Raw genomic sequence first — 27,782 nt, forward strand, 5'->3', positions numbered from 1 at the left:
CCTTCACTCCTTTGATTACTGAAATAGTGTCCATCCTATGGATTTGTGGGTCCTACCACAATTAATCCATTCCACGTGGTCATGGAGGAAATCCTTCCCATATCATACCCTGGCTCAGCATCTGTGTTGTTTCCCTGTTATCTGTTGGCGTCAAGCCCTCATACCTCTGCTGGGTACAAACACCCTCTTACGTGCCCAACCTGCCGCTGCTTCCAGAACTCCTCACCCCTCTACGCAGAGTGGCTTCTTCAGTTACTTTTTACAATACTGCCTTTGTTGTAATGCCCTCCTCTGTGTAAATCACCCCCTTTTTTTCAGGAAGCCCAATTCAAGCCTTATCTGCTACCCTAAGCCTTCCCTTATCACACAAACTCACATAAGCGTTCTCCTTCTTCATATTTTTAACGTACCTTGAGTGAATATTACAGTCTAGCATTTAATTGCTCTCATTCTTTCACGTGTTTCAATTTAGTCTCGGTCTCGATCATTAGCTACATAAGAGACGGAGTTCGTTTTGATTCTTCCGTGCATCTAGTGTGGAGCTAATATGCAGCAGGTACTCCATTTATTTGACTAATTATAAACACATTGTCCTAATATGGGTGAAATGAGATGAGCTACAGTTCTCATCTCCACTATGATGGACAGTCTGGGACTGTGCTGACCAGTGACTTTCATGGAACATGCCTGCAGGTGTGTCCCTAGGACCCCTGGCCCCTTAGCTGGAAGTAGAGGTCAAGAAGCAACTCCTAGTGTTTAGAGAGCATCTTGCAAAATGGCATCTTTAGGAGAACAACAAAACTTTCCGCAAACAGAGTTCCAAGTGAATCCTTCATCACTCCGAGGACAGGAAATCTCTAGGGATGTGGGAAATGAATTGTATCCTTTAATTTTGTTGTTTTAGCCAGCAGGGTACTTTCTGGGAAATAATGGGTGGAGGTTTCTTTGCCCGTTCCCTTATAATCCTTGGGTTGTAACACTCACACGAGTGTCTTCTGCATTTTTGCTTCCACTTCAAAGTGCCCATTTCTCACCAAAAGAGATGGGCCTCCTTTTCCCTTAGCCATTGGCAAGACATCCTAACAGACCCTCCTCACCCCTCAGGAGGTGTTTCTCTGGCACGCCCGGCTTTTCCTCTTTGACCCTTTTCTGCTCCTTGGTCTGCACAGAAGCTGCAGGGATCAGGCCCCCTGGTCCTGACGGAGGAAGAGAAGAGGACCCTGATCGCCGAGGGCTATCCCATCCCCACCAAGTTGCCCCTGACAAAATCAGAGGAGAAGGCCCTGAAGAAAATCCGGAGGAAAATCAAGAACAAGGTGAGCCCTTCAAATGCAGGTGCTTCTGTGAGCAGAGACAGCGAGCAAACCTGGCCAGCATGCCCACCCTCCCTTCCCGGTGGCCAACACTGGCCCGTCCTGTGGTGGGGACCAAGGCTTGCCCCTGTCTTCCCCCAGACCTCCCCATACATCTTCTGGTCAGTGGGCCTCCAGGTCGGGCGTGCACACTCTGTGGTGCCTAAGATGACCCATACAGGGGTGGGAAGAAAATATTAGAACTCCCATTTACATTTTGAAAAAATCTCAGCCTTTAAAATTTGTTTTATTAGATACACAACATTTCCCTCTAGTAGGCATGTGTATAATTTATAAATGAATAAATATAAATGTATTATGGGTGCTTGCTTAATTTTTTTTCTTGATAGAGGTTTTTGATAAAAAACTCTGCAGACCACTGTTCTATACCTGGGTCCAGCAGTCTCCTAGTCCTAGGCCCCTACAGTGGGGATCAGGGATGCAGAGGCCCTGGGGCATGGCTAGGGCGTGGGCAGAGCAGGAGGGAGGGGACAAAGAGAGAGGAAGGAAAGAGCTTAGAGTTAAAATTCTTCATCCATGTGCAGAACCGCCAGGGAATTTTTATACGACTGACCCCAACTGGCTTATATTATGTATTATATTTGAGCCAACTAGGTCCACAGAACTGAAATCATTTATCTAAGACCATACAGATGGTTCGTGACCCACATGTTCCACTCTGACTCCTGGACCACTGTCCTCACTGGGGGCCTAGTGTGTTGGAAAGTAGATGAGAACATCAGCTGGTTGAAACCAGGGAGGACAGAAGAGGTGATTAGTAGATGAGCCAGTAGGTTAAACAAATGGGAAGTGGCCACAAAAGTGAGCAGGGCTTTTGTGATTTCTTTGCTCATGGCCTCTTGTCAATACTGGTTTACTGAGATAGCTGGAACATGATCCTTTTTTCTCCCCTTCCATTGCAGATTTCTGCCCAGGAAAGTAGGAGGAAGAAGAAGGAATACATGGACAGTTTGGAGAAAAAGTAAGCCTCCTGCCAAAGTGGTTGTGTGTATTGAGCAATTCATGTAGAGAAATGTAAGTGCAGGGGGGCCCTGCTTTCTATGAGAAGGGGGTTCAATTTCTTGGTCTGGACCCCGGCAAAGGCCGTTGGTTTATCAGCTATGTTTTGCCTGCCACCTAGTGGTTTTTAGAGGGGAAAGCTTATAGATCTGGCAGGTGATAAAAAGTACATTCAGTCTTAGTAAGCATTTGTACCGCACAGTTTCCAACCAAGGGTCCTTAAGTCCCTGAAGGCTTCCTTTCAAATAAGTACAAATGCTAACCTTCATGCATATTCCTGGACTCCTCAGAGGAGAGGCGCTAATTAATCAATTCCTGTTGGCCACACACCCTCGCACGCTAGAGAAAGCAACAGGGGATGAAGTAAGTAAAGCGGGTTGGCGTTCTCTTTTTTCTGTCCACTATAATTTGTGTTATAGGTGAGTGACTTTTCACAAAAACACTTGAAGGCACCTTGTGCTCTTCTGAATAGCCTGGAATATCAGGAGGGCTGTTAGAAAAACGTAAATTAAATACAATTTTGTATTAGCCCTAGAAAATAGTTCCCATCTGGCAAACTAATACCATTGGAATGAGTCCCGGGACCTAGAAATGAATCTTTATGTGTGTCTGGTGAGAAGAGCAGTTGGTGGATCCTGGCTGGTTCTTGAAGTTCCTACTGAAAGTCAGTGTTTCTTCCCCCTGATTTAGGTGTTGGTAATATAGCATTAAACAGTCCCATTCTGTTTGTTATTGTCTGTAGGTATCCAGGGTCAAGATGTTTCGATGAAAATCTCTTTATTGCCTCTTTGGGGCATGCCTGCTCCGGCACCTGGATTCCTTGTCTTGAGGTCCCGGGTTCTTGTCCTTCACTCTCCCCCTGCCCCAAGCCCCTGGGCTTCCTGTCAGTCCTTCAGGTCAAGAGTACAGCCAGCAGCATCCAGACCCTGTAGCATAGAGGGAGAATTGTGATGGACATTGGGAGCCATAGGGAAGAGTCGAGAGAAATCAAGGTTGGAGCACCCTAAAAGAAGTTTATGTTTTGTACCATCCCTATTCATTTTCCATTACTGAGGCACTGGTTACCCATCTCTCTCTCTCTTTTTTCTTTTGTCTACTCACCCTTTTCCCCAACTCAGGTTGGCCAAGTTCTCTCCCACACCTCCCTAGAGTAGCTGCTTCCCTGTCTTTTTTTTTTTTTTTTTTGGCGGTACGTGGGCCTCTCACTGTTGTGGCCTCTCCTGTTGCGGAGCACAGGCTCCAGACGCGCAGGCTCAGCAGCCATGGCTCACGGGCCCAGCCGCTCCGCGGCACGTGGGATCCTCCCGGACCGGGGCACGAACCCGCGTCCCCTGCATCGGCAGGTGGACTCTCAACCATTGCGCCACCAGGGAAGCCCTTCCCTGTCTTTTTTCTCTCAACCCCACCTGCCTCCATCCTAGCTCCTGGCTTAGTGTTTGCTCCCCTGATAAAAAACTAAGTTTATTTTTCTCTCTCTCTCTCCTCTGTAGGGTGGAGTCTTGTTCAACGGAGAACTCCGAGCTCCGGAAGAAGGTGGAGGTTCTGGAGAACACCAACAGGTGAGGGTCCCTGGCGTGAGGAACCGACACAACTGCCTGATGGAAGGTGGGGAAAGAGGGGGAGATCCAGGGCCAGAGCTGGGAGGAAAAGGGAGGAGATGACATTGAAAGGATAGTTGTGTCAGGATGCTCAGGATGGTCGCACTTCTCTCACCTGTTCCTCCCGTGTGTGTGCGTGTGTGCACGCACACACACACATGCATGTCCTTTACTTTTCCTAAAATACGTGGGATTGATGAAGAGGCTGATTCTGATAAGGGCTATGATGAGGGGGTTAAGGAAGAGGCTTGGAAAAGAATAAGGTCAATGAGTCCGATTCTCCTGAAAATGACATCAGACTTAAGAGGTGGACAAAGAGGGCCTGACCACTTTTTTGTCACCCAGTTTGAGTAATAAATGGTGTTTTTTAGTAAAAAAAATGGAGAGAAAACCAAGTTTGTTTTTTTAATTACTGTTTTTAAAAGTTAATTAATTAATTACATTTTAAGCCCATTTTGAAAAATAACTATAGGATAGTTCCTCTAGCACCTCCTGTGCCAGGTACTGTTTTCAGCACTTTATAGATATTAATTCATTTAACCTATGAGCTGGTCCTATTACTATCCCCATTATATAAAGGAGGTCCTGAGACTCAGAAAGGTTAGGTGATTTGCCCAAGGTCACGCAGTAAATGCTAGAAGGCTGCATTTGAAGGCAGGCAATCTGGTCCTGGAGCCTCGATGTAGGAGAAGCATACTGAGCTTTACCCAGAGTCATACGCAAGAGAAAGGAGTTAAGGTATAGGGCTGAGAAATGGCGGTTGGGGAGTTTCATCGTGTGTGTGTGTGTGTGTGTGTGTGTGTGTGTGTGTGTGTGTGTGTGCGCTCACGGAGCCTGCCTATGCTTTGAAAATTAAAGTGTGCATTAGTCAAGGGATCCTGTTGCCCTTAGTTGTTATAGATCTGACAATCCAAGCAGAGAAAAATTGACTTTTAGGTAAGCAAAATTTTAATTCATCATTTTAAGGCTTAACACTAATGCCTAGTAACAATTTTGCAAATGTTAAGGGATCAGGGTAAATCTATTTGCGTGTCATTTCAATTTGGCTCCCATTTCCTAAATCTTCATGGTCTGTTGCTCAAACAGCAGGCTAATCTAGTCATAAGGTAAAAATACCATCAGTAGGAAGAGTGGACATTGTGACCCCGCTGGGTTTCCCTGCATTTCTGGGAATCTGTGGTCATATAGCAAGTCAAGGGCAATCACCTCTAGTGCTCTGTGGACAAACAACAGAAGTAAGTAAATGCCACCAGCTCCATGTGGTATCACCTTGATCCCCTGAGGCAAAGGAGCTGGTTTCCAGTACGACTTCAGGTTTCCGGTTTCATGGTTGCCTTTGGCCATTAGTCTCCTGAGGCTTCCTCTCTTCTTATCTCCACCTTTACTTCTGCCAGAGTGGTTCTCAGGGTCCTGAACCCCACCAGCGTCTGTATCCATCTTGTTAGCATCCTGAGCTGATAGTGTTCCCACCCCCCTATCCTAGCACTTTTTGTTGCAGAAGTCCTGTGTTCATGAATGAGACAAATCCATGTCATGAATTGGTGAACAGGGGAAGAGGAATCCGTCCAACATAACCTTGGAGTTTGGTCCAGGTTGGGTCTAGTCTAGGGGTTCTGGGTGTCATGTCTACCCAAAACCACACGGGGGCAGCAGAGGCACAAAGAGCAGTGGGTGCTTGCGATGAGACGGCGTCGCTGCCACCTTTCCTGGGAAAAAGGGTCTCTCCGCCCCTCTCCAGGCTGACCCTGCTCTATCATATTTTTCTAAACTTAAAAAGAAAAAAACCCACACATGTAATATATGCCCATTGTATAAAAAATTAGAAAATACAGTTTAAAAAGGGAAAAAAATTACAGTCTTTTCACCTAGAGAGATGTTTACATTTTGCAATATTTTATGTACATGTATTTATATTGTACATCCTCCTCTGTTAAGGGCCTTTTCCATTTAACAAAAAACACTGGGTATATATTTTCATTTCAGTAAATCTATTTCTACAGAATCCTATTTCTTTCAGATTTTGATAAAGAGCTGTTATCTGAGGAGTACTGACATAAAGCACATCTGATTCTATGTAACAGCAGTCCGTGTTTTGCAGTTGTTTTTTATGTTTTGCGATAATGGCCGCAGCCTTTTTATTATGCTATTGGTTATTGTGCAATATGAGTTGTGGGAGCATATGCATATTTGAGCTTGGGGTCGGCATATCTGGCGTTCTTCCCTGAGAGCCAGAGGTGGTTTTCCTTCTGTTTTCTTCACTGTGGAAGGTTTTCCCAGCCATTCAGCCTGCTGGAACCCCGACTGAGAAAACCGTCTATCTTATGCCACTGGTGCTCTGCTTGTCCCTGGACTGTAGGAGCCTCCACTGTGGTTCCCCCAGAGGCCCAAGTGCCGTCTCTTCCCTCTTCCAAACTTACCTCTCCTGGTAGACAACCTTTTAGGGTGGAAATGGTTGCTACTTGATTAACCTGCAGTCTTCCCACGGGTAGTCTGATGAGGGAGTTCCTAGAGTCGTAATCTCTCAGTCCAGCAGCTTTTAATGTGCTGTGGCTTGAGAAGTCAGGGAAGAAAAGCAGAGCCGCTTTTGTTCACACAAGGAAGGGCCTTCCTTGCCCCCAACCTCCTCTTCTCTCTTCTTCTTCTGTTCCTGCCAAGGGCTTCCCCTCACCAGAGGACACTGCGATAGCCAGAGTGACTGTAACATGAACCGTGGCAATCTCTTGCCCTAAACCAGTCAGGAGGGGTTGGTGTTTTGGGCCCGTGGTAAGGGGAGGTTTTCAGACCCTTTATTCGTCACACCATGTGAGTGACCCAGTGTTTGAACTAAGTACAGGGTAGGGCCCAGTGAACACACACCTGTGTTTGTGTCTGTTCGTGCTTCTTGTATTAGCGTCCTTTGGAGGTAGCTGGGCAGAGGTAGAAATGGCTGTGAGAAGTGGACAGGACCCTGAGTCACCAGAAGTGGGGTGGGAGACCTTGTGTGCCGTTGTTTCATTTGGCACGATGTGGCGGGAAAGGCGAGTGGGTACGTGGACCAAAATAAAGACAAATTATACCTCTTTACATTTTACCGCTTCTGTGCTCCCCCCACGAGGGACTTTCCATCTGTCCAGATGAGAACGAGCCCTCAGATTCCAAGTCAATCCCAGCTCTTCGGTTAGTACTCGCCTCAGCAGCAGCCAATTAGCATATGCTCTTGGCTTCTAGGCAAAAAAGCCCCTTTTATCTGAGCTCCGGAAGCTGGAAGAGGATGGAGACAGGAGATGAGACTTCTGCAGCCTTACCCCAGGAGCCTAAGAGCAGCCGAAGCAGTGGGAAGGCACCTTCACACTTCCTTGCTAAGGCGATCCGCGAATCGCATGCCACCAGGAAATGTGTGAGCGGAGAGCGAGTGGTCTCCCAGGGGGCCCTGCTTCCTGTGCTCAATCAGGATATACATTTGCACTTGCAAAGTCCAGGCGAGGCCATGTGTGGCGCCAGAGGGTCTTCCTGGCCGCCATTCCTTGCTTATCATTCGCCTCTCCGAGCTGCATGTCTCATTCTTGAGAGACCCTGTCTTTCCCCCACTTTCTAGCCTTTTCTTCTGCCCAAGTGATGCACATCTACTGCCCAGCCCATCCATTTGAGGTGTTTGTGGCCCAGTTTGCTCCGTTCATTTTTAATTTTGCCCTCGTGCTGTTGGCTATAAGGCCGTGAGTCACTATCCCTCTCCTCAGCCCTGATTTGTAGACTTAAAGGAGCTTAGACTTGAAATGTACTTTAGACATCTCATTTAACTGTTAATCACTTCCTTTTACAGAAGCGGAAACTGAGGGCTGATGAGGTTAAGATCATCCATTTAGAGGTAGGACAGGGACTAGAAGTCAGCCACTTACTTTCTGAACTGGACCTGACCTCGGTCTCTTTTGCCGCTGTTGTGCTCTCTCTCCAAGGACCGCTGCCTTTCCCAGCACGGGGTCAACCGTAGTTCCAAACAAGAGGGCCCACCTTGGGATCTGTGTTTTAGGGGGCCCTGCTCTAGCTTCCCCTGAGCCACGCCCCTCCCCATGGGATGAGAAGTCAGCAGGAACAAGGTGATATATCTGTCTGGAGCTCTAACCTGGCCTTGGAGGGAGCTCGACATAGCAGGTGTCGGAGGTGCCCTTGGGCAGTGTTTGCCTGGCTTGGGGTAGGTGGGGTGAGGAGAAACCTTAGGATGTGTGACATGTATGGGATGTGGGCCTCGTTGGTATTCTTTCTCCGAACCTCACAGAAGGTGAGGGATGTGCTTGTCCTGTCTGTGTTGTTATCAGAAACAAGAATTCATTAGTGTTCCTCTTTGACCTTCCTCTTAGCTATAGTCCTCCTCTCTGTCTCTACTTTTCTTGTTCTTTAAAATCTACATATGGGGCTTCCCTGGTGGCGCAGTGGTTGGGAGTCCGCCTGCCGATGCAGGGGACGTGGGTTCGTGCCCCGGTCCGGGAAGATCCCACATGCCGCGGAGCGGCTGGGCCCGTGAGCCATGGCCGCTGAGCCTGCACGTCCGGAGCCTGTGCTCCACAACGGGAGAGGCCACGACAGTGAGAGGCCCGTGTACCGCAAAAAAAAAAAAAAAAAAAAAAACCTACATATGATTCCTGATGGAGGTCTTTCCAGCCAAGCCCACTGGGCTCTGACTGTGCTCTCCTCATTTGTTTGTTTAGACGCACAGCTGCGTCCATTTGCACCAGTTTTGTCTGTCGGCTTCCTCCTCACTGTTGTGTCTTCCACATGTGAAGTCTTGTCTTCGACTGACTGTAATCAGCTGGTCCCTCTTTCCTGCTGTGCACAGAGAGGCTGTTAGAGTGCTCAGGAATGACCCATGTCCAGGAATGACCCTCTGTAGACCTTTGTGTTGGTTTAACTCACTTTTCATTTCTCCATTATCTCTAACTTCTAGTTGTGGGAAGAGTATAAGCTTTCTTTTCAGTTGAAAATATTACAAACTTCAAAGGATTGTTGGATACTAGACTAAGTTTCCCAGAGAGTTTACAAAGGCATTTTAGTAGGAGTCCATGGTAAAGTTAGACATTCCTCAGCCCCAGAAAACATTCTAGAACTCTCTCTTTCTTGTGTTCCTGGGTGAGTAGGTGATAGAATATTTCAGAAGTGCCCTCTGGTCCCTGACAAATAAACCTCCTTATAATGTGGCAATTACACAGTAAGAGAAAGGAGATAATTTGTATTTTTAAAAATTTAGGCCAGAGCCCCATGAACAACTTTCAAAACTTAAGTGAAAGATCATAAATAAATGAGTATTTATTCAAAGTTTAGAATTTTAGCAGAATGTAATTATCTTTTGTATAAGAGTTTGCACTTTAGTATTTAAAAGTCTTTGAGGTAGTTCGAGTCTCCTTAAATATTGTTATGCAATGTTTCGAATTATTATTAACATTATATCCTACCACCTCCCCACCCTCTGCCTGAGGATTTTGAGGTAGATGTTTTAGCTTTTTTTTTTTTTTTAATTTAATTAATTTATTTGTTTATTTGGCTGCGTTGGGTCTTTGTTGCTGTGCGCGGCCTTTCTCTAGTTGCGGTGAGCGGGGGCTACTCTTCGTTGCGGTGCACGGGTTTCTCATTGCGGTGGCTTCTCTTGTTGCGGAGCACGGGCTCTAGGCACGTGGGCTTCAGTAGTTGTGGCTCACGGGCTCAGTTGTTGTGGCTCACAGGCTCAGTAGTTGTGGCTCACGGGCTCTAGAGTGCAGGCTCAGTAGTTGTGGCGCATGGGCTTAGTTGCTCCGGGCATGTGGCATCTTCCCGGACCAGGGCTCGAACCCGTGTCCCCTGCATTGGCAGGTGGACTCTTAACCACTGCACCACCAGGAAAGTCCCTGTTTTTGCTTTTTGACACCTCTCTCCTAACCCTCCGATCTTGTACACTAATTCTAGAAGACTGGGGTGGGTGGGGAGGGATTCAGGTGGGGTTTTGGTTCAAAAGGACATGGATGTCTGCCTATTCCATCATGAAGCCACCTAATGTTCACTCATATAATTTTTTTGCATGTGTGCACTAGATAAGTAGCACTTAGACTTTTTTGATCATATTGTTTTACATGTTGTGTAGTGACCCAGACACACCACACGTACATATACATCACATTCATAACTAATATGAATGTTTCACCAATGAATACTTATTTACTATGTGTGATGCCCTCAGATATTGTGTGTTCTATTTGATTCTGTTTAATTAAATACACCAGTCACACCCCAGCTGTTTTCACAACCCACGAATGGTTCATGATTTGGAATTTAGAACTTACTGCTTTAAGTAGTTCCATAAGTAAAAAAAAGTTGCTTCATTCCTGTGGGAGGCTGAGTCACCCAGAGGGTGATGTACTTACGCACACAAATGTGCACACATGCCTTATAGCCCAGCGAGTTCCATTTCTGAGTAAGGTGTGTTACAGTATTTGGTGGCAACTGTGTTTATAGAGAGGACCTGGTTGAAGCTCCTGGCACAGCAAGTAATTGGGAACCACCAGTTTATTATTTTTCCTGGGTCCTAGTTTCTGACGCCAGTGGGAAATTAGGTACTAGAATGTTCAAAGTATAAGATGCAGTAACTGTATCACTAGCTTGTTCTCTCTCGCTCCCTCCCCACACCAACCCCTGCTGTTTCCCTTAAATAACAGAAACATAAGAAAACAAAATTAAACCAAATACAAGAAAACACACGAGGCTGTTGATGCATTTCCCAGTTTTTATAAGATTGTGTCTCACACTGTCGGCTACTTGAATGTTTTGCCCAATTTCCTTTGATATGCCTCCCAAGATACAGGGTGATGCTTTATTTTGGGCAAGGCTGGCAGCTGCCTCTAACTGCTCTTTTACTAGGAGCTGTGTGAGGACAGCCATAAGGTTTATTTTTACATCTCACCACAGGACAAAAATCCACATTTTCAATCAAGTGTTGGACCCTCCAATTTAACAAATTGTGAAAAATGTCTTGGCCCAGATAAACATCTCTCTAAATTAAGACCTTGCTCCCGGAAGCCCAAGAATTCATTAAGCCATAATTAGCCATGATCACTGATGATTTAACATACAGTAATAAAGGAGAAGTTTAAACTGAGTTCTGAACGTACTGTTGGAAAGAGAGTCTGTCCTATGATTGACTTTTTATAGCTTTAGTTTTAAAATAATTCTTCCATTTCATCTGTTGGCTGCCTTTTCTCCAGCCGGCCCTTTATGCAAACAGGGTAACAGCTGTCATCCAAGCTCCCAATGCTTCATGCCGTGGCATCTATCCCAATGGCATCAGGGAAGGTACCACATCATCTCAGACCAACATATCAGTTGTGAGATTCCAGGCTTTCCTGTAAAGAGACTCATCTGTCATCAGTGGAAAGAAATAGCAAGCACTCTGCAAAGGTGTATTTGTTTCAGCAAACCCAGAGTACCCCAGAAGGGGATTCTCTCATTATTCTGTTAGCTGGTGAGGTCAAGAGAATTAACTTTGACTAAGTGCCTGAACTCAGGACTTAAGGAAAGTGATTAAAAACCATGGTACTGAGATCTAAATTCAGGTTTCTCTTCCTGGGAGCTTATCGCCGTGTTCTGGCGAATATTACTGACTTAGTAATCCTAAAGCCATCTCATCAGCTCTGTTGGTGTCCAGTGGAGGGACAGGTCTTATAGCTTCCAGTTTCCTAAACAAAGCTCAGGTTTGACTTCCTGACACTTAACGTGGGCTAAGGAATACCTCTTATTCCTTTATCCATCATTTGCATTTTATTTTGGTATATCCAGAGATCTGCCAGGAAATGTTTATTTTACCCTATTGCTTTTATTTGTATCAGATCACTGAAACTTTGTTAGTATATATCTCACTGCCATCAGATTCACTGTGGCCCTTCTGCTGCAGTTTGGTCACTGTCTGCAATCTTTTCTTATTTAATGGTGGACACATCTCTTGGTTGTGCTGTTGTCAGTGTGATGCTTTTTTTTTTTCTCTTTTGGCCGTGCTGCGCGGCTTGCAGGATCTTAGTTCCCCGACCAGGGATCAAACCCGGGCCTCGGCAGTGAAAGCACCGAGTCCTAACCACTGGACCACCAGGGAATTCCCTCAATAAGATGTTAATGTCACTGGATTTAAGAAAAATCTACTTAACTAAGAAATCTTTTGATCATGAATTTTATTAGGTTATAGGTTTGGGTACCATGGTGTGCTGAATTGGAAAGTACGTGAGCTATGGAGTCAGATAGGTTTGGGTTTACATCTTAGGTCTTCTAGTTACTGGTTACATGTCTTTGAAACCTTTACATAGTATCTCAGTATATGAAGTTCTAGAACTCAGCCAGTGGACACTCAATCACTAATAATTTTCTTTCCTTATGACAAAAATGAGTGTTTCAGGACTTCCCTGGTGACGCAATGGTTGAGAGTCCGCCTGCTGATGCAGGGGACACGGGTTCGTGCCCCGGTCCGGGAGGATCTCACATGCCTCGGAGTGGCTGGGCCCGTTAGCCATGGCCGCTGAGCCTGCGCATCCCAAGCCTGTGCTCCGCAACGGGAGAGGCCACAACAGTGAGAGGCCCGTGTACCGCAAAAAAAAAAAAAAAGAAAGAAAAAAAGAATGTTTCTGTTTTATGAATGTCTATGAATTTCCCAAACTTTATCACATCATGGAAATCTATTTAGATATTGGGGAATGGATGAGTTAACCTGCTTTCCTTGGGTGAAATCTCTCTGTTGCTGATGGATGGGGCCTTCAGAGTGTCATCATTCCCATGAGTTCACCTTTGCTAATCCGAGTAGGAGAAGCAGCAGCAAACAGTGCATTATAAATCACTGTTGCTTTCCACCAAAATTTCAAACTGAAAAATCTATTTTGAACTACATGTTTGCTCATCTTAAAGAGTTGGATTATAAACTGTTAGAAATCAGGGGCCATTAAACAAACATTTTCATTTGCAGTGGATTCAGAATATAATTGTCTTTGAGTTTGGAAAGGATGTGCTGATGAATGCCAAGTAAAGCGCCATATCACTAGTAAAGATACAGCCCTTACTGCTCGCCCAGCCAGACTTAGATGGTCCTTCTTCCAAACTGATAGCACTTTACACCTATAGCTGGGGTTCCCAACTTGAGCCTAAGGCATTATACCATTGGGGTTTAGGTGTGTCTGGCCTGTCAGAGGTCTGTCTTCAGAACAGACTGTGGAGCCTCCTGGGAGACTGTGCATCCTAGGGAAGGGGTCCCAGGCCTCGTGATCACAATCAGAAATTGGAAGGGAGGAGTGATTCCGAGTATTGTGTGGAATTGGTTTTCTCAGTGGTTCATGCTCTGAAGACTGGACAAAGGGCAGGGATTGGGCAGGGAGGAGGTGCAGGAAGGTTGTGGGTAAATGGGGACTGTTGGTAAAAATGGAAATGGCGATTTTGCTTTAAAAACACCTTAAGAGTTTGGAGCAAAAGTAAATGGCTGTGGTAACATCTGGAAATCTGCTGTCTAATGGAAGCCTGGTTAGAGGAATGTCCTCCACCAACTCTTCCATGCACAGAGCACAGCTGAGCTTCAACACCTTGGAGCTGCCAGCGCAGGCAGCAGGGTGCCCCATGGGAGTTGAGGTGCCCATCAGAAGTGGCAGCCAGCATTACAGACGTGGCTCTTCAGCAGGCCACCAAGGAAACAGCGAGGCCCCTTTCTGTAGTTTAGCTGGTAACGAAGACCCTGTTGATTGGCACCACAGGAGGAGGCCAGAATATGAGAGAAAAGGTTTGTGCCACACGGCCAAGCGTAGGTCTTAGCTATGGCTCGCCTGTGTATCTTCCCCACGAGTTCCAGAGATACAGCAGGGAGAACCCAAAGAGGGCTTTGGGGCTGGCGTTACAGGATGTTGTCAATAAAATGTGTGCCACTGCCCGCTAGATCTCAGCTCTGCCAGAAGGAACGCTCACCCAGGAAGTGGGTCTGTCACTCAGCTCTTAGCTTTGAAAAGGCAGCCGTGCAAGCCAGTAAGGATGGGGTGCTCTTGGGAGGTCCTGGGAGAAGAAAGTGTGATGGGGAAGAACACTCGCTGCATCATACGATCATTTGACTGCAAACTCCTAATGTTTTTCCATCTTTACTGAGGTGTGATCAACAAGTAAAATTGTGAGATATTTAAAGTGTGCAACGCGATGATTTGATACATGTATACGTTGTGAAAGGATTCTTCACATCAAGTTAATGACCTATTTACCTTATTTTTATTTTTTGGTAAACACATTTAAGTTCTACGCTCTTAGCAAATTTCAATTGTATGGTACAGTTTTATCACCTAGAGTCACCATATGTTACACTAGATCCTCAGACCTTATTCATCTTGTAGCTGAAAGTTTGCACCCTTTTACCAACCTCTCCCTATTTCCCCACCCCCAGCTCCTAGCAACCGCTTGTCTACTATTTCTATGAGTTCAACTTTTTTTTTTTTAAAGATTCCATGTGTCAGTGATACCACGTGGTATTTATCTTTCTTTGTCTGGCTTATTTCACTTCGCATGATGCCCTCCAGGTTGATCCATGTTGTCACAAATGACACAATTTCCTAAAGTAGAATTTATAGTAATCATGCTATCGGTATTTCTCAGCCTTGAGTAACTCACAAAACTCTTTTAAAGAATGTGTTGCTTGAATGTACAGAAACATAAACCAGTCTATACTACTTGTGATTATGCTTCTAGATAACCATAAAGCAAGAAAACATACAGCTAAGTACTAAAAAGACCTCCATATTAATAGAATTTAACGATATGAAATAATGGGATGAATGATTTTGTTTTGCTTAAATTAAAACCACTGTATAAGGTAAAAATACGGTGTAGATGGGACCACATGGGGTCACTGAGTTCAGAGAGCCTTCGCTGTACGTGCTGTGGGCTCCAATTCTGCCTCTGCTCTTATCCATTGAACTGCTAAAAGCAATAGTCTTACTGCCAACCTGTCCTTAGTTGGCTTAAACCTGAGAGAACTTGTTTCACTGGTACTGGTCACAGGGGAAGCTGCAAACTTGGGAAAACCTGCATGTCCTTCCAGCACTGGGAAGCTGTTCAGGAGATGGGCTGTGGTGGAGGCAAGTTATCTGCCAAAGCCCAGAATTCTTCTGCAAATGAGTGATTTGCTTTTCAGTGTTTTTCAATGAACTTGTCTGACTTTCTAATGTTCCATTACAGCATGAATTTTCTGAAAATCTTTGAGACCCAAGAAAAAAGCATCTGCTTGTAAAACCTCTCCACCTTGCCGAGTGCATTGGGCTTGGAGAGGAGGGATGGGGGCGAGGGGCAGTCTCTGCTCTTTTTGCTGCTCACGCAGAATTCATCCCCGAGGCTCTAATTCAGGCGTGTGTGCTGTGAGATCCTTTTCTATGGCTGCACTGTTCAGAATTTGCAAAGAAATTCACCATCTGCTCCTCCTGTGACCTGATGTCACACAGAGCAGAACATACTATTCTCATCCTCAAACCCTTCCCTTGCACGGGTGTGCACAGCTGTCCACTTTTAGGGATAGAACAACTCTCTTTTGCTCCTGTTCTGTGTATTTTCCTGGAGAAACATCAGAGTCTGCATCAGAGGACGGCTTCCGAGATCCTGGCTCTGAAGGTGTGTCCAGCTGAGCAGGCTTCTTTGCTCCTGATTCATATTTGGGCTTCATTTCTGCCTATGGAGGTGCTGTGAGCCTTCAAGTGCCACAGGCTTGAGGTGCTCATGGCTGTTTGCCTCCCCGCCATTCTTGCCTTCCTCTCCGTCTCTCTCCCTCTCTTCAGATCTGCCATCTGAGCATCGGCTGCTCAGAGATGTTGCTACCACCTCCTGTCACAGCCATCTCCTCTGGCCACCCCTCCACGTGTTCTCTGCCCAGCATCTTCTTCTTCATGCTTTTCTCCTTTCTTGTATCTTCTTCAATGTTTCTCTTCTCTTGGTTGAATGAATTCTCCTTGGTTCACCATCACCAGCCAGTTTTTACTTATTTTTTTTCTCAATGGCTGACAAACAAATCCCGGGATTATCAGGGATGATTTGGGGCATAGAGATGACTGTTACTCAGAACAGCACAGAATGGACAAGCTGCTCACGTGGGCGGATCCTGAGCCCCGTAAGCTCTATGACTCTGGTGCTGGAAGACAGTGGCGTATGTGTCTTCACCAGAGGAACCTTTTTCTCGGTACTGTGTTCAAATTCAGACACAAAGCCATAGACACTTCCCTGGAGCCTGGGGCAGAGATCACCCACAAGCATTCTTTTGTCTCTCAGACGCCCTCCATGGCTTTGATTTGTTGTGTTTGCAGAACTCTCCTGCAGCAGCTGCAGAAGCTTCAGACTTTGGTGATGGGCAAGGTTTCTCGCACCTGCAAGCTGGCTGGTACACAGACTGGCACCTGCCTCATGGTGAGTTTCCTGAAGGGACAACACCATTACTGCCCAGGCCCACTCCCCAATCTCCAGTCTCTCCCCAGCTTGCCACGTCCAAGTGCTGGGGTCTTCGAGGGACCACACAGCTCACTCCGAGGCTGTCTCTCCACTATGATGTGACGGTGATGGACTGCGTACGATCTGCTGGCCTGATGGAGGGGAGCTGTCTTTCTGGACCTCCCAGGTGTTGCAGGTGTAAAGGTTTGCTCTGTGGATCTCGGAATTGACGGCTCTCCACTTTCTCTCCTCGTCCTGCAGGTTGTTGTGTTATGCTTTGCCGTTGCATTCGGCACCTTCTTTCAGGGCTATGGGCCCTATCCTTCTGCCACCAAGATGGCCCTGCCCAGCCAGCATTCCATGCAGGAGCCCTACACAGCCTCCATTGGTAAGACAGCACTCAGCAGCTTGGGAGGTGGCTTGTTTCTTTTCTCTTTCACTTCTCAAAGCTTAACTTACTGAAAGAAGTCTTATCTGAGAGTCTGATTTTTTTTTTTTTTAGATGGGAGGTCTTTACTAAACCACTTGGTTTAGAATAGCTATATGATAAACGTCCCTGGGTACAGAGCAGTGGTCTCAAAATCATTTATCCATAAAAATGCATATATATCCGTTCCTTGGGAGAAGGCAATTCAATATCACTATTCCCTCTCCCCCATAAAAAACATTCATTGAATAGGCCCCCACAAGCATCTGCCCCCGAATTAGTTACTCTGCAGTTAACTGTCATCGCTGTGACCGCCAAGACATTGCAGGAAGTGTTCTTGGCTTCTGTTTCCATATGAAAGTCTAATTTTTAAGAACTGGTAAAAGTGTAGCTTCTCCACTGAAGGGAGGAAGAGAGCCATGGGGGTGTCTGGCGCCCAGGCTGCTGGGTCTCCCCTTGTGGCACTCACCCACTGGGCTGAGACACCCCTTGGAATTCTCTAGAGCTCAGCAGAGCACAGTTTGCAAACTACTACTCTAGACTGTGTTCCCTGGCAAATTCTGATGTCTTCTTTTTGAGTTCTGATAAGGGGGAGGGATGCGCATTTGGGGGGAAGGAGTGGGGAGAACATTAAGTTTTCCATGACATTTTCAAGGAATTCAACTCAGTGGAATTGTATGCGACCACAGTAAGCATCTGTAAAATGAAATTAAAGAATCAGCCTGTCTTACAAAATATTATGCCCAAGATTTAGAAAATTTGGAGAATCAGGTGTCAGAAGTGATATTCTCACCCAGATCAATGATCTCTTTTAAGTATGTAGGAAATAAAGAGGTGATATGTAGGGATCATAAAATAGATACACTAGTAAGAACAAGGGTGGAATTAGGGGGTACTGGATTTGGGGGGTAGGCATAATTTTGTGGTTCTGAAAGATCTGTGGTCTTTGTGAGGTAGGTGTATCCCTGCCAGGTATATGACAGAAAGGCTAGGATTTCAACCAAATAATTTCAGTGGTCTCCCGGGAAATTCTTTTTTCCCTAAGGGAATGTATCTCTAAATTTGATTGGAAGCCAATGGGAGCATAGTTTCTCTGTTGTAGAAAATTGCTACGAGCCATCTAGCTATGCAACTATCCTATAAAACAAAAGAGAATGTTTCCGTTGTTTGATTTATGACTTTGGCTGTGTGTCTTCTCTCCAGTTTTAAATGAAAACACAGTTTTCTGCCCTTTTACCTTCTCCCTGTGCAAAACCTACTCACTGGGAATGCTTATTTTAGCTGCGTCTGGACATCGCCAAGTATTTGACTCCTATTGTCCACAAATTGTTTCCCCCAGATGGTTGGGGGTGGGGCATGGAGGGGAGTTTTATTTTCAAAGCAGTGGGGTGGCAGTATGCTTCCTGTTTATTTGCTTTTCTATTGTTCTTCCAGACTTTTTATAATTGGTATCATTTTTCAATGCACAAAACTCGAAATTCTGAAGCCTTTATAGGAAGCCAACTCCAGTTGGCACCCTGTGTCCTGGGCAACAAGAACCCATGAGTTGTCATCTGCTCCCAGCCCTGGGCATAGAGTGAGGGGATGTGATGTACCCCTGTGGGCTCTCGTAACACCTGTGTCTTTGCTTTGTTCTCAGTGAGATCCAGGAACCTGCTGATCTATGAGGAACATTCTCCCCTGGAGGAGCCATCCAGTTCGGCCTCGGCTGGGGAGCTTGGGCGCTGGGACAGAGGTTCCTCCCTGCTCAGGGCATCAGGGCTGGAGTCCAGGCCTGACGTGGATCTTCCCCGTTTCATTATATCAAATGAGACCAGCCTGGAGAAATCAGTGCTGTTGGAGCTGCAGCAGCACTTGTGAGTCAAATAGATACAGATTCACCTCCTCTGAGGCACCGACGATGGGTTACGCGTCAGCAACGTGCGGTGCGGGGTGTAGACTTTCCCACTGGCCTAGTCGTACCTTCGGCTTTTTCAAGACCTATTTCCAGCACCCGGACTCTGGAGAGACTATTGCTTGTGAACAGCTGCCCCTAGCAGAGATTGGGGAAGAGACCTGGTGTGAGCTGGCCCCATGGCCGCTGCGCCACTGGGGAGCTGGCAGTGGTGGCTCCAAGAGTCGGGGGAAAGGGCTTGACTCCCTTCCTCCCTCAAAGCCTCACAAGTGAACATACAGTCCAGTAACAGCAGTGTACTCGCTATGCAAATGCAGCCTCAAGGCTTTCCCCAGCTTCCCTCCAACTAGAGATACATATATGTCATGCTATATGTCAGTATGTAGTTTATGATTTATGTAAATAAACATGCCTTAATTATATAGTTATAATTACATGTTAATATTGAAGGACACTTCGAGAGGCACTATGCCTGTATGTGTTTCCATATTGAAAATAACATACATTTGTCTCCAATTCTCCATGAGGTGTTTCCTTTAGATAGTTACGAGGAACAGTCCTTGTGTAAACACAAAGGCTTGTACAACTGCTGGGCTTTGATGTCACGCTGGGGAGATACCTGGGTACACCAAATGGCACGGGAAGGAGCGTCTGCCTCCAATCCTGGTTATACATGGTGTGGTTCGTGGTCTAGCTGAACTCTGCCTCTGTGCCTCCCAGAAATGATGCTATTCCAATGCAAGTGGGAAAGACTTTGTTTCAGATTCTTCAGTTTTCTTCCCCTAATGTTGCAGGGGAAAGTTTGTAATTATATATACTATTATATGTTTACATGATATTATACATGCATTTAGTGCTTTATTATTTATTATCATTATTTATAGCGCTTACTATTTCAAGTACTATGTAAATATGACATATACAGTAAATCCTTTGAAATACTTGAAGAGGTTAGACATTATTATTATTATTATTCCTATTTTAGCAAATTGTAGAGCTGCCACTAGGAGTAGAGAAGAATCAGCTGCTCGACTACTTGACTCATGACACAAATCTTCTCTCCTCTTGTCTCAGCTATTCAAGGCCCCATTGAAATCCCTCTTGTTCTGGGATGTCTTCCTGATACCAGAGCCCTCATAGCCCTCCTCTGAATGCCTAGAGTCTTTCTAGGCTGTTACATAATTTAATAATGTATTTATTTTCTGTTATATATTTACTGTTATTTCAAGTTAGTTTGGGTGTTTTTTTTTTTAGTCTTTATCTAGAATCTTTTAATCTCTATAAAGATTTCATCTTTATCTAGATTTTTTAAAAAAATATTTATTCTAGACCAAGGATCAGTCTTTATCCTTTTATTTTCTCCCTCCCAGAGTTTAGCATAGGGGTGACTAACCATCCTCAAGAAATACAATCGTTTAAAGCAATGTACAACAAATCAGTATCAAACTGCCATGTTTATCCTCTGGGCTGGAATGTCTCCTTTGGCATGAGGCTAGAGGCAGGAATGCGGATGACGGATAGGCTGGTAGCGGGAGACTTCGGGAACAGGGGAGAGGACGAGAAGCATACTTGGGCCAGCCTGCAGAGTCGCAGTCATGGAATGATTGTGTCATCCTACCGAGCATGAGGTAATTGGTAGTAAGACCTCTTTTTCCTTCTGATGCCTTCGCAGGGTCAGCACCAAACTGGAGGGGAATGAAACACTAAAAGTTGTAGAACTCGACAGAAGAGTGAACGCCACCTTTTAAAGAGACCGTCGCCACCTCCCTCTATCTCCTCACTCTACCTTTATGTCTCCAAACCGCCTTTGTCATAAGCTTTTCCTTTTTGCCACCTGATCTTGACCGAAGACCTGGATGTGCAGTCATGGCTTTGGATACGAGGACAGCCTGGGATTTCCACCCACGGTGAGAGAGCACCTCCCCCCGGTCCCACGTCCCTCCCTGCAGAAGGGAGCCCACTTCTCTCCCTCCCTGTTGCTTACTGCCATAGGAAATTATCTTAGGGTCAGGGGTGGGGCGAGCAGGCTTGTTTCTACCAACAGTGCCAAAAAGATACTGCCTGCTTCTCACCGGGGTGGGTGTGACCGCCTCTTTGAAGAAGAGCTGACGCTTGTTCGTTCAACTCGAGCCACAAAAATACCAGGATGCCTGTTGGAATCTGGCAAAGCACCGACTGACGTCCTGCCTTTGCTCAGCCTGGGTCTCTCCTGCCGCTCTGCGCTGAGCCCCCGCTGACTTGTCCTCCGGCCCTGGAGCTGGAGCGAGGCGTCCCCTTCGTACTCTCAGGCCGCAAGTGCAATGCCTGAAGGAATCAGGCTTTTCTACTCCAGGCAAACCTGCCCCATCATGTTGCTTGTAGGATTTCTCCACAATCTGTGTCCCCACACGCCCCTAGTTCTGCCTCCTTGGCTTCTCCTCCCCATTTGTAAATAGTATTTATTAGCTCGCTGAGGCTTCCCTGGGCAACCACACTGAAGACATCCGGACGCCTCCCTCCAAGCTAGCAAAGTCTTCTGTTGGCCTTTGGAGCGAGGAGGGTACCCTAGGCTCTGGGATCCCCAATCCTTCCAGGCCATGTTTTGCTTTCTTTTCTTCTTTTTTGCTGGAGCCCTGTAATTATAGTTGGGAAATCTCCCTAAGCATGTGTCCTCCTGTAGAATGAACTCACAGGGAAAGATGGAGCAGTGCCTCGCTCAGGTCTGGGGCTCTGTGGATAGATGCTTTTTCTGTCCCATACCCATAACAGGGAAAGGAAGCCCTGTCCCTGACAGCAGGCGTTTCAGACAACCCTGCTAGCTTGTCTTTCTCCACCTCCCCTGACACTTCTGCTTTCCCCCTCCTCTTCTGCCTCAACACAGGAGGTGAGCCTGAGGCCTGTTCCTGGGGTCAGAGTAGGTGACATTTGTGTATCCACAGTCTTACCTTTTATAGTCAGGTTTGGCTACTTTGCAGCTCACCCAAAGAGACACGACCTAATCCCCCAACCTACTCTTATTTTTTTTAATGATTAAAAGTAACTTTTGTAGTTTTAAAAAAAACTTTCCTCTTTCATACAAATAAGAAATGGAAATTGACTTTTTACTGTATAATGTAGAAGACTCCCCTTAAGTGTTTTTCCCTAGCTTATAAAAGATTTCGTGTAAGAAATTTGCTCACGTTTTGTATTTTATTTTTAGTAGCAGCTGAAGCACCCTTGGCTTTAACTCTCACTCTGTCTCCGTTTCTGTCTCTCATCTACATTGTCATTGGAACCTGTACTTAGGAGAGATTAAGCTATACCTGGGCCTTCTGTTCCATAGCAGACACAGGATTTGGTGTCATTAGCATTTGCCGTCAGACCTCATAAGCAGATCTGGTACCTTTGGGGCTCACCGTCAGTGATTCCTCTCTCCCTACTGTGATGGAGAGAGTTCTGGCTGGGAGACAGCCAAATTCATCTTCTTAGCACTGATGTAAAGCTGGATCAGGATTGCAGTGGTCCTGGCAGCCCTCTCGGTCCTCTGCACGCCTCTCACTGTCCCTTCCATTGGCCGGGGAGGGCTGAGACCGGCTGGGCTGTGCAGGAGGAAGGTTGCTAGCATGCGCCCTGCTTCTGTTTCTCTCTACCTTCTCCTCTCCTTCTCTTCTGCTCTAGACCCTCTTGGGCCTGGCTGGTGCCTGCTAACCATGGGCCACTACTGAACCATCCCTCTCTTTAAAATGTCATGTAATTATCAGACACAGGCAGCCTGTGTGCATGGGGAGGGAGAGGGCGGCTAAGAAGGGAAGAATATAGAATTAACTCAAGTAGTATTTGGACGGTAAGAAAGGCAAGCTTTTGTATGTCAGTGGGAGTGGGTCAGCTTACCCACCTGACGCACTGGAACCACATCGGGTTTTTAAGTCTCCTGGATTAGGCTGAGTAGAAAACCAGCTCTTCTGAAGAAGGAGGGAGAAGGAAAAGGGCAGCAAACTCCGAGCGCCTGTCTTTAGTGCCTTGAGGATTTTATTTCCTCCCTGACCTACCCTTGCTTGACATCACTGTCTCCAGCCCTCCATACAGCAGGGCTTGATCTCTGGGAAACCGTTCTTCCCACAACTGAATCTGTGTCTAGAGACCAGGGACATCAGCGTGAGAGCTCAAATGGCCATCGTAAGGGGATCCAAGGACCAATTGCTGCTATTATGAGAAAGACCTCTGCCCTCTACTCCTTGCTTGGGTGAGTAAGGGGAACTAAACAGTTATCCCTTTAGGAGGACATAATGGAATCAAGAGGATGCAGAAGAGTTGGATAATACCAGATTGGTTCCAAATAGTTAATGGGTGTGTGCACCTTTTCTGTTCCAGGGTTAAGCCCACAATGTCAGTGGATTTGTTTCCCTCCCCAGAGCCATCCCATAGATGAGTCAGTAATACCTGGTTAGCCCTGAAGGTGTCAAACAGTGGCAGCCTTTTGGTTTCTGAACCTTAGTTTTGGAAAATAAGAGACTGTTAGCACAACCGTCAATCATAAAGAATCAATGTTAATGATAAACATATTCATATATTTTTCATTATGTCAACAGCTTTTCCTCTTTCCTTTCTTTGATTAGCTTAGTGGAGGAGATGTCTTGCAAAAGTTCAGAGAACACGTACTTTTTTACTGGGTGAGACCTGAGTAACCCAGACCCCCAAGTGAGGTTCTATTCACAGCTCTTGACTTTGCACTTAGAAATGGATACTGTAAATGAAAGGCCTCAGTACCAGGTTTAAGAAAGAATTTCTGTGAAGTGTTAGGACTCTGGAGCCTAGCTCACATAAAGGGAGTGTTATATAAGAAGCTGACAGCTGAACTAGGTTGCTCCTTTTGGGCAGGGGGTGGGGATGAGGTTTGACACCAGTACAGGCAGAATTAAATAACCTTTTTATGAATATAAATGATTTTGATTTAAAGACCTAATTTGTAGATGGTGAAAGCAGCTTTTAGCTCAACTTATTTACAAACCAACTGTGAGTACCATGTTTTTTTTCTTCCTAAATCTCTCGGTTTAGCCTGAATGCCCAGAGAGGGCTGTGACTCTCGTGTGCCCTTGGAGCAGGGGTCTTGCATTGGGTCACCTTTGTTCTGGCAGTGAGTCACTGTCCAGAATTTTTGACAGAGGTGTTTTATTAAAATTTTTTGAGCACTTTGTGCCTCCTTCCTCCTCTGTCCTCACACCAAGCAAAAGACAAGGATCAGAGGCCCTTCAGGGGCAGCTCCTCCGAACACACGTGTCACGTGAGCACGTTGCACACTCAGAGACCTCCCTCTCCCCGTCGAGGAGACAGAGCGTCCGTGCCGGCCTTGCTAACATGGGGAGATGGGAGACGGAGGAGAAGGCATTGGTCTCCCCCTTCTCTGCCAAGAGCTCTTGTCACTAATTCGGTTCTGTTGAACCCAGTCTTTGAGGAACCTTTATTACAGACACCAGCTCTCCTGCTTGCAGTGCAGCAGGACCTGTGAGACAGACCAGTAGCAGGTAGTGCCCTGGTCGGAGTCATTTTCTTTGAACGCTTTTCAGCTGAGACAATTAGGAGACGTGATCGCATAAGCCCCTCTGGGAGGGCAGCTACAGGAGAGAGTAGGGGGCTGTGAAGCAGCCAGAGACAGAGTTCAGATTTTTCATTCATTCATTGAGTCGTCGTTCACTCCCAAGGAAGAGTGTTGCAGAAGGCCCTAGTGAATATTGGGGAATAAGGGGACCGAGGAAGCTTCATTAATCAATAGCTCTTCAAAAGACCCATGCGCCAGCTCGCTCGCTTGCTCTCTCTCTCTCTCTCTCTCTCTCTCTCTCTCCCCCCCCTCCCTCTCCCTCTCCCTCTCTCTCTTCCTCTTGCACAGGCACACGCACACATGGCACACTCGCACACTCGCACACACGTTCCTCCCTCATCTTGGACACTCGTTTGTGTCTTACATGTGCCTTATATTTGAATCCAGGATGACTGAGAACTACCTAGGGGCTGGGAGATTTTATATGCAGCTTTGTGGTACTAGACTGAGGTGGACATGGGAAAAGGAACTTTTTCCAAAGGCTCAAAAATGGTTTCCTAAAAGTGAGCCGTGATCAGATTTGCACATCAGGAGCAAAGGAAGAGTTATGTCCATTAAGAAAATCCCATCTTGCAGAGGTGCAATCACATCAAAAAATGGCCAGCCGGGATTAAAGGTATTATAAATCCTCAGAGCAGAACATTTTCTCAGCTCAGAGGAACCTGACGCATTTGAGGATTAAGGCTCCATGTCTCCGTGGACAAAGGGTCAGCACCTACCACAGGACAAGACTAGGTATTGTTTCGTTTTGTCCTTTTGGGCAACATAAAATCTGGGAATGCTTTATTTTGTCTTGGTTTCTAGGAGGAAGGGAAATAATAATTCTCGAGCACCTACTAGATGCTGGGTGCTGTGCTAAATAAGTTAATTTTATAGAAAGAGAAAACAAGGGCAACGAATTACTATGAGATGGATAAACAGCTAAGCGATATGGAAAGTGCAGCAATTTGTGGGTCAGGTTGAGCAGATCTCTTTCTGCGCAAACACGCTGTAAACTTCTAAGGTCCTCTGAGCAGGGAATGCAGTGCCTACTCCCTAGGCTGGCCCTGCTGTGCAAAGTTCAGGTTTTTGCCTCACGCTGGAGATGTTCATCTCCCGTCCGGTTCATCCAGTCGTCTGTGAGCTCCAGCTAGCAGCCTTTGCATCCTGGAAAAGCACCACGAGTGGTTTTAGCTGTTTCTCTGTTCCTCTTCCTTACTGACTAGCTGGCTGAGAACAATGAACTTTTTGCACCGTGGACCCATGGCCTATGCTGTTCGGCAAATCTCCCTTTCAGATGAAACACTGTCTGAGTCTATGAAAAACACCAGCTCTCTTTGACAAATTGTGAGCCACCCTTTTTAAACAATGCTGAGCAGACTCCGGACTATAAGAAACCATGAGCTTTAATGTCTCTGCTGACAGGCTGGGCTTTGCTGTCTTTGGTTACACGTTATACAGACCAGCAGTGTTTAAGTCTGAATACATTGTGAGTCTATTATCTGTCATATCATGCTGTTTTTTATGGCTTTTTATTCTTTATCATAGCCAAGTAAATACCAAAAAAAGTAAATGCTTTGTAGGATACTTGTATTTAGTTTGGAAAAAAATGAATGGAAATTGTTATGCTTTTGTATTTCTATTTCTTGCAAATAAAATATTTTTTCTTAAATAGTGAAAGTTGAAAATCCTGATACTCTGTTTTTAAAAGCTTTTCATATAAGCATGGATCTGCCTATGTGCGCCTAACCATTCTTTCCTGACTATCTAGTCCACCTGAAAGAAGAGCCTCAAACCAGCAATTTATATGTTATCTTGCACTGAATCCAAGTCTCAGCGGGAGGAATATTGAGAAATGTAATTGTTTTTTCAGTCAGTCACAGGAGGAAAGACAGTATTCTCTGGACATTTATGCTGCTTGACTGCTATTTTCGTTGTCTCCTACAACTATTCTCTAACTAGATTTCAGAACTCCATGGATTTGATTTTGCTTTCCCCACCTCGGGATGCTTGAGGACTCCTTGGACCTGATGCAGAAGAGAAGGATCCTTCCTCATGTGAACAGTTGCAGAGGACACCTAACACATATTCACGCTCCAGAAATTCTGATGAAATGGTAGATAAAGGTCAACGCACTCGAGCAGAATCATCTTTATTCCATTGCAATCTCTGTATTCAAATTTAATTTTCTCTACTCAGAGAGAGTGGGGCTTCGTTTAGCCTTAGAAAGAGTATCCAAGATGTTAGAGACTAAGGACATGGACCGTGTTTACCTGGACCTCCACCCCCCTTGCCCACTTTTTTTAATCTCAGCAGAATGCCGAACCCTTCCTTGAGCTCATGGGTGCTTTAATCTCCTGCTGCTTTTCTTCTCTGAGCACCTTGACCGTCTCTTCTTCTGTTCCTATGCAAGGGTCCTTTCCCAGTGGAGGATTTTAGTCATACACCCTCCCTCTTTCTTATTCTGTGAGCCTATAACGGAAACCTCCTCCTTGACATTCTGATGTCTTTCCAGGGGTGTGTGGAGGGGCCAAATACCCACCGGTTTGAAAATACTCTGTATTAATCGTGCCTTTGGATTTTCCGTGTTTCCAATGCTTTGACATCTGGGACCTTGCTGACTCGGGAGAGACTGCTCCTCACAGGGGTAGCCCATCACTAGACAAAGTAAAGGACTTGTCTATAAGCACAACTTTCATATGCAAGCCAACCAATCCACAGCCCGTTCCCCAACCACTTCCTTTATGGGCTCTCAGGACCTCACTATCCCCCCCAACCTAATCGCCTAATCACCATGGCGAGGTACCAGACAACTAGAAACAATTGCTATACCTCAGAGCCCACTGAAATTTTTCACACTAGCCACCCTTAAACCCGCTTTCATTGCCTTGCTTGTTCCTTTCTGCAGAAACTACAGTAAAGCCTCTTGCCTAATTTTTCTCACTCCCTCTGCCTCCCAACCAACCCTGGTGCTTCCCTGCGTGGCCCTGCATGGTGTGGCAAGCTCCCTCACCTTGGGGACTGTGAGTAACAATCTACATTTTCTTTTTTAAAAAATATTCAACAGCTTTAATTAAAAGTAATAATCATTATCACATATTTAGTAAGTACCCACTGTGTATTGAAATCTGTTAACTGATATAGGACAAATTGCAGCAATATGATAAAGCTTGTCTACTTTGGAGAAGCTAGGAAATTATAAGACATTAACTTGAAAAACACTCAATGTTTATTAGTAAATATGTTGATAATGTTCCATATTCTTTCAACTTGATTCACCTCTCTGCTAATTAATATGTAGTCGAAATCTTCTTATAGATCACTTTTTGGATAAAGGTGGACATTTTTTAAGCTTTTATTTTATTTCTTTACAAACAAACTGTCTTTTCAATGGCAATTGTCTCCTGATCTGTTGGCCTCACCACATCTAAATAATAATAAAACGTACCTTTTAAAACACATTCCTTAGGCATCAGAACGTCAAATCAGAGTCTGATCCCAGGCTCACAGGCATTTGGGTTTCACGGATGGTCCTACGACGATTTAG

General features: G+C 45.7%; 1 protein-coding gene and 1 long non-coding RNA gene across 5 annotated transcripts in view; one reads left to right on the forward strand and one right to left on the reverse strand.

The window, feature by feature from the left end:
• The window catches only part of CREB3L2 (cAMP responsive element binding protein 3 like 2), a 120,560-nt gene extending 92,864 nt beyond the window's left edge, over window positions 1-27,696 (forward strand). For 3 of the 4 annotated variants that reach the window (XM_060156587.1, XM_060156589.1, XM_060156590.1), the window contains 7 exons: window positions 1,170-1,316; window positions 2,276-2,334; window positions 3,863-3,931; window positions 16,261-16,360; window positions 16,643-16,769; window positions 18,448-18,664; window positions 20,375-27,696. In XM_060156587.1, coding sequence (XP_060012570.1) covers window positions 1,170-1,316; window positions 2,276-2,334; window positions 3,863-3,931; window positions 16,261-16,360; window positions 16,643-16,769; window positions 18,448-18,664; window positions 20,375-20,450 — 795 coding nt within the window. In that variant the 3' untranslated portion in view covers window positions 20,451-27,696. The remainder of the gene's footprint in view (window positions 1-1,169; window positions 1,317-2,275; window positions 2,335-3,862; window positions 3,932-16,260; window positions 16,361-16,642; window positions 16,770-18,447; window positions 18,665-20,374) is intronic. The other variant, XR_009541906.1, reaches the window with a different exon arrangement.
• LOC132524537 (uncharacterized) lies at window positions 19,146-21,001 on the reverse strand. The gene is made up of 3 exons (XR_009541907.1): window positions 20,775-21,001; window positions 20,096-20,387; window positions 19,146-19,484 (listed from the first exon to the last, which is right to left on the reverse strand). It is a non-coding gene; the product is annotated as an uncharacterized LOC132524537 (long non-coding RNA).
• Window positions 27,697-27,782: the final 86 nt, after the last annotated feature.

This window comes from Lagenorhynchus albirostris, chromosome 8 (genome assembly GCF_949774975.1).
Source record: "Lagenorhynchus albirostris chromosome 8, mLagAlb1.1, whole genome shotgun sequence".
NCBI classification, from domain to species: domain Eukaryota; kingdom Metazoa; phylum Chordata; class Mammalia; order Artiodactyla; family Delphinidae; genus Lagenorhynchus; species Lagenorhynchus albirostris.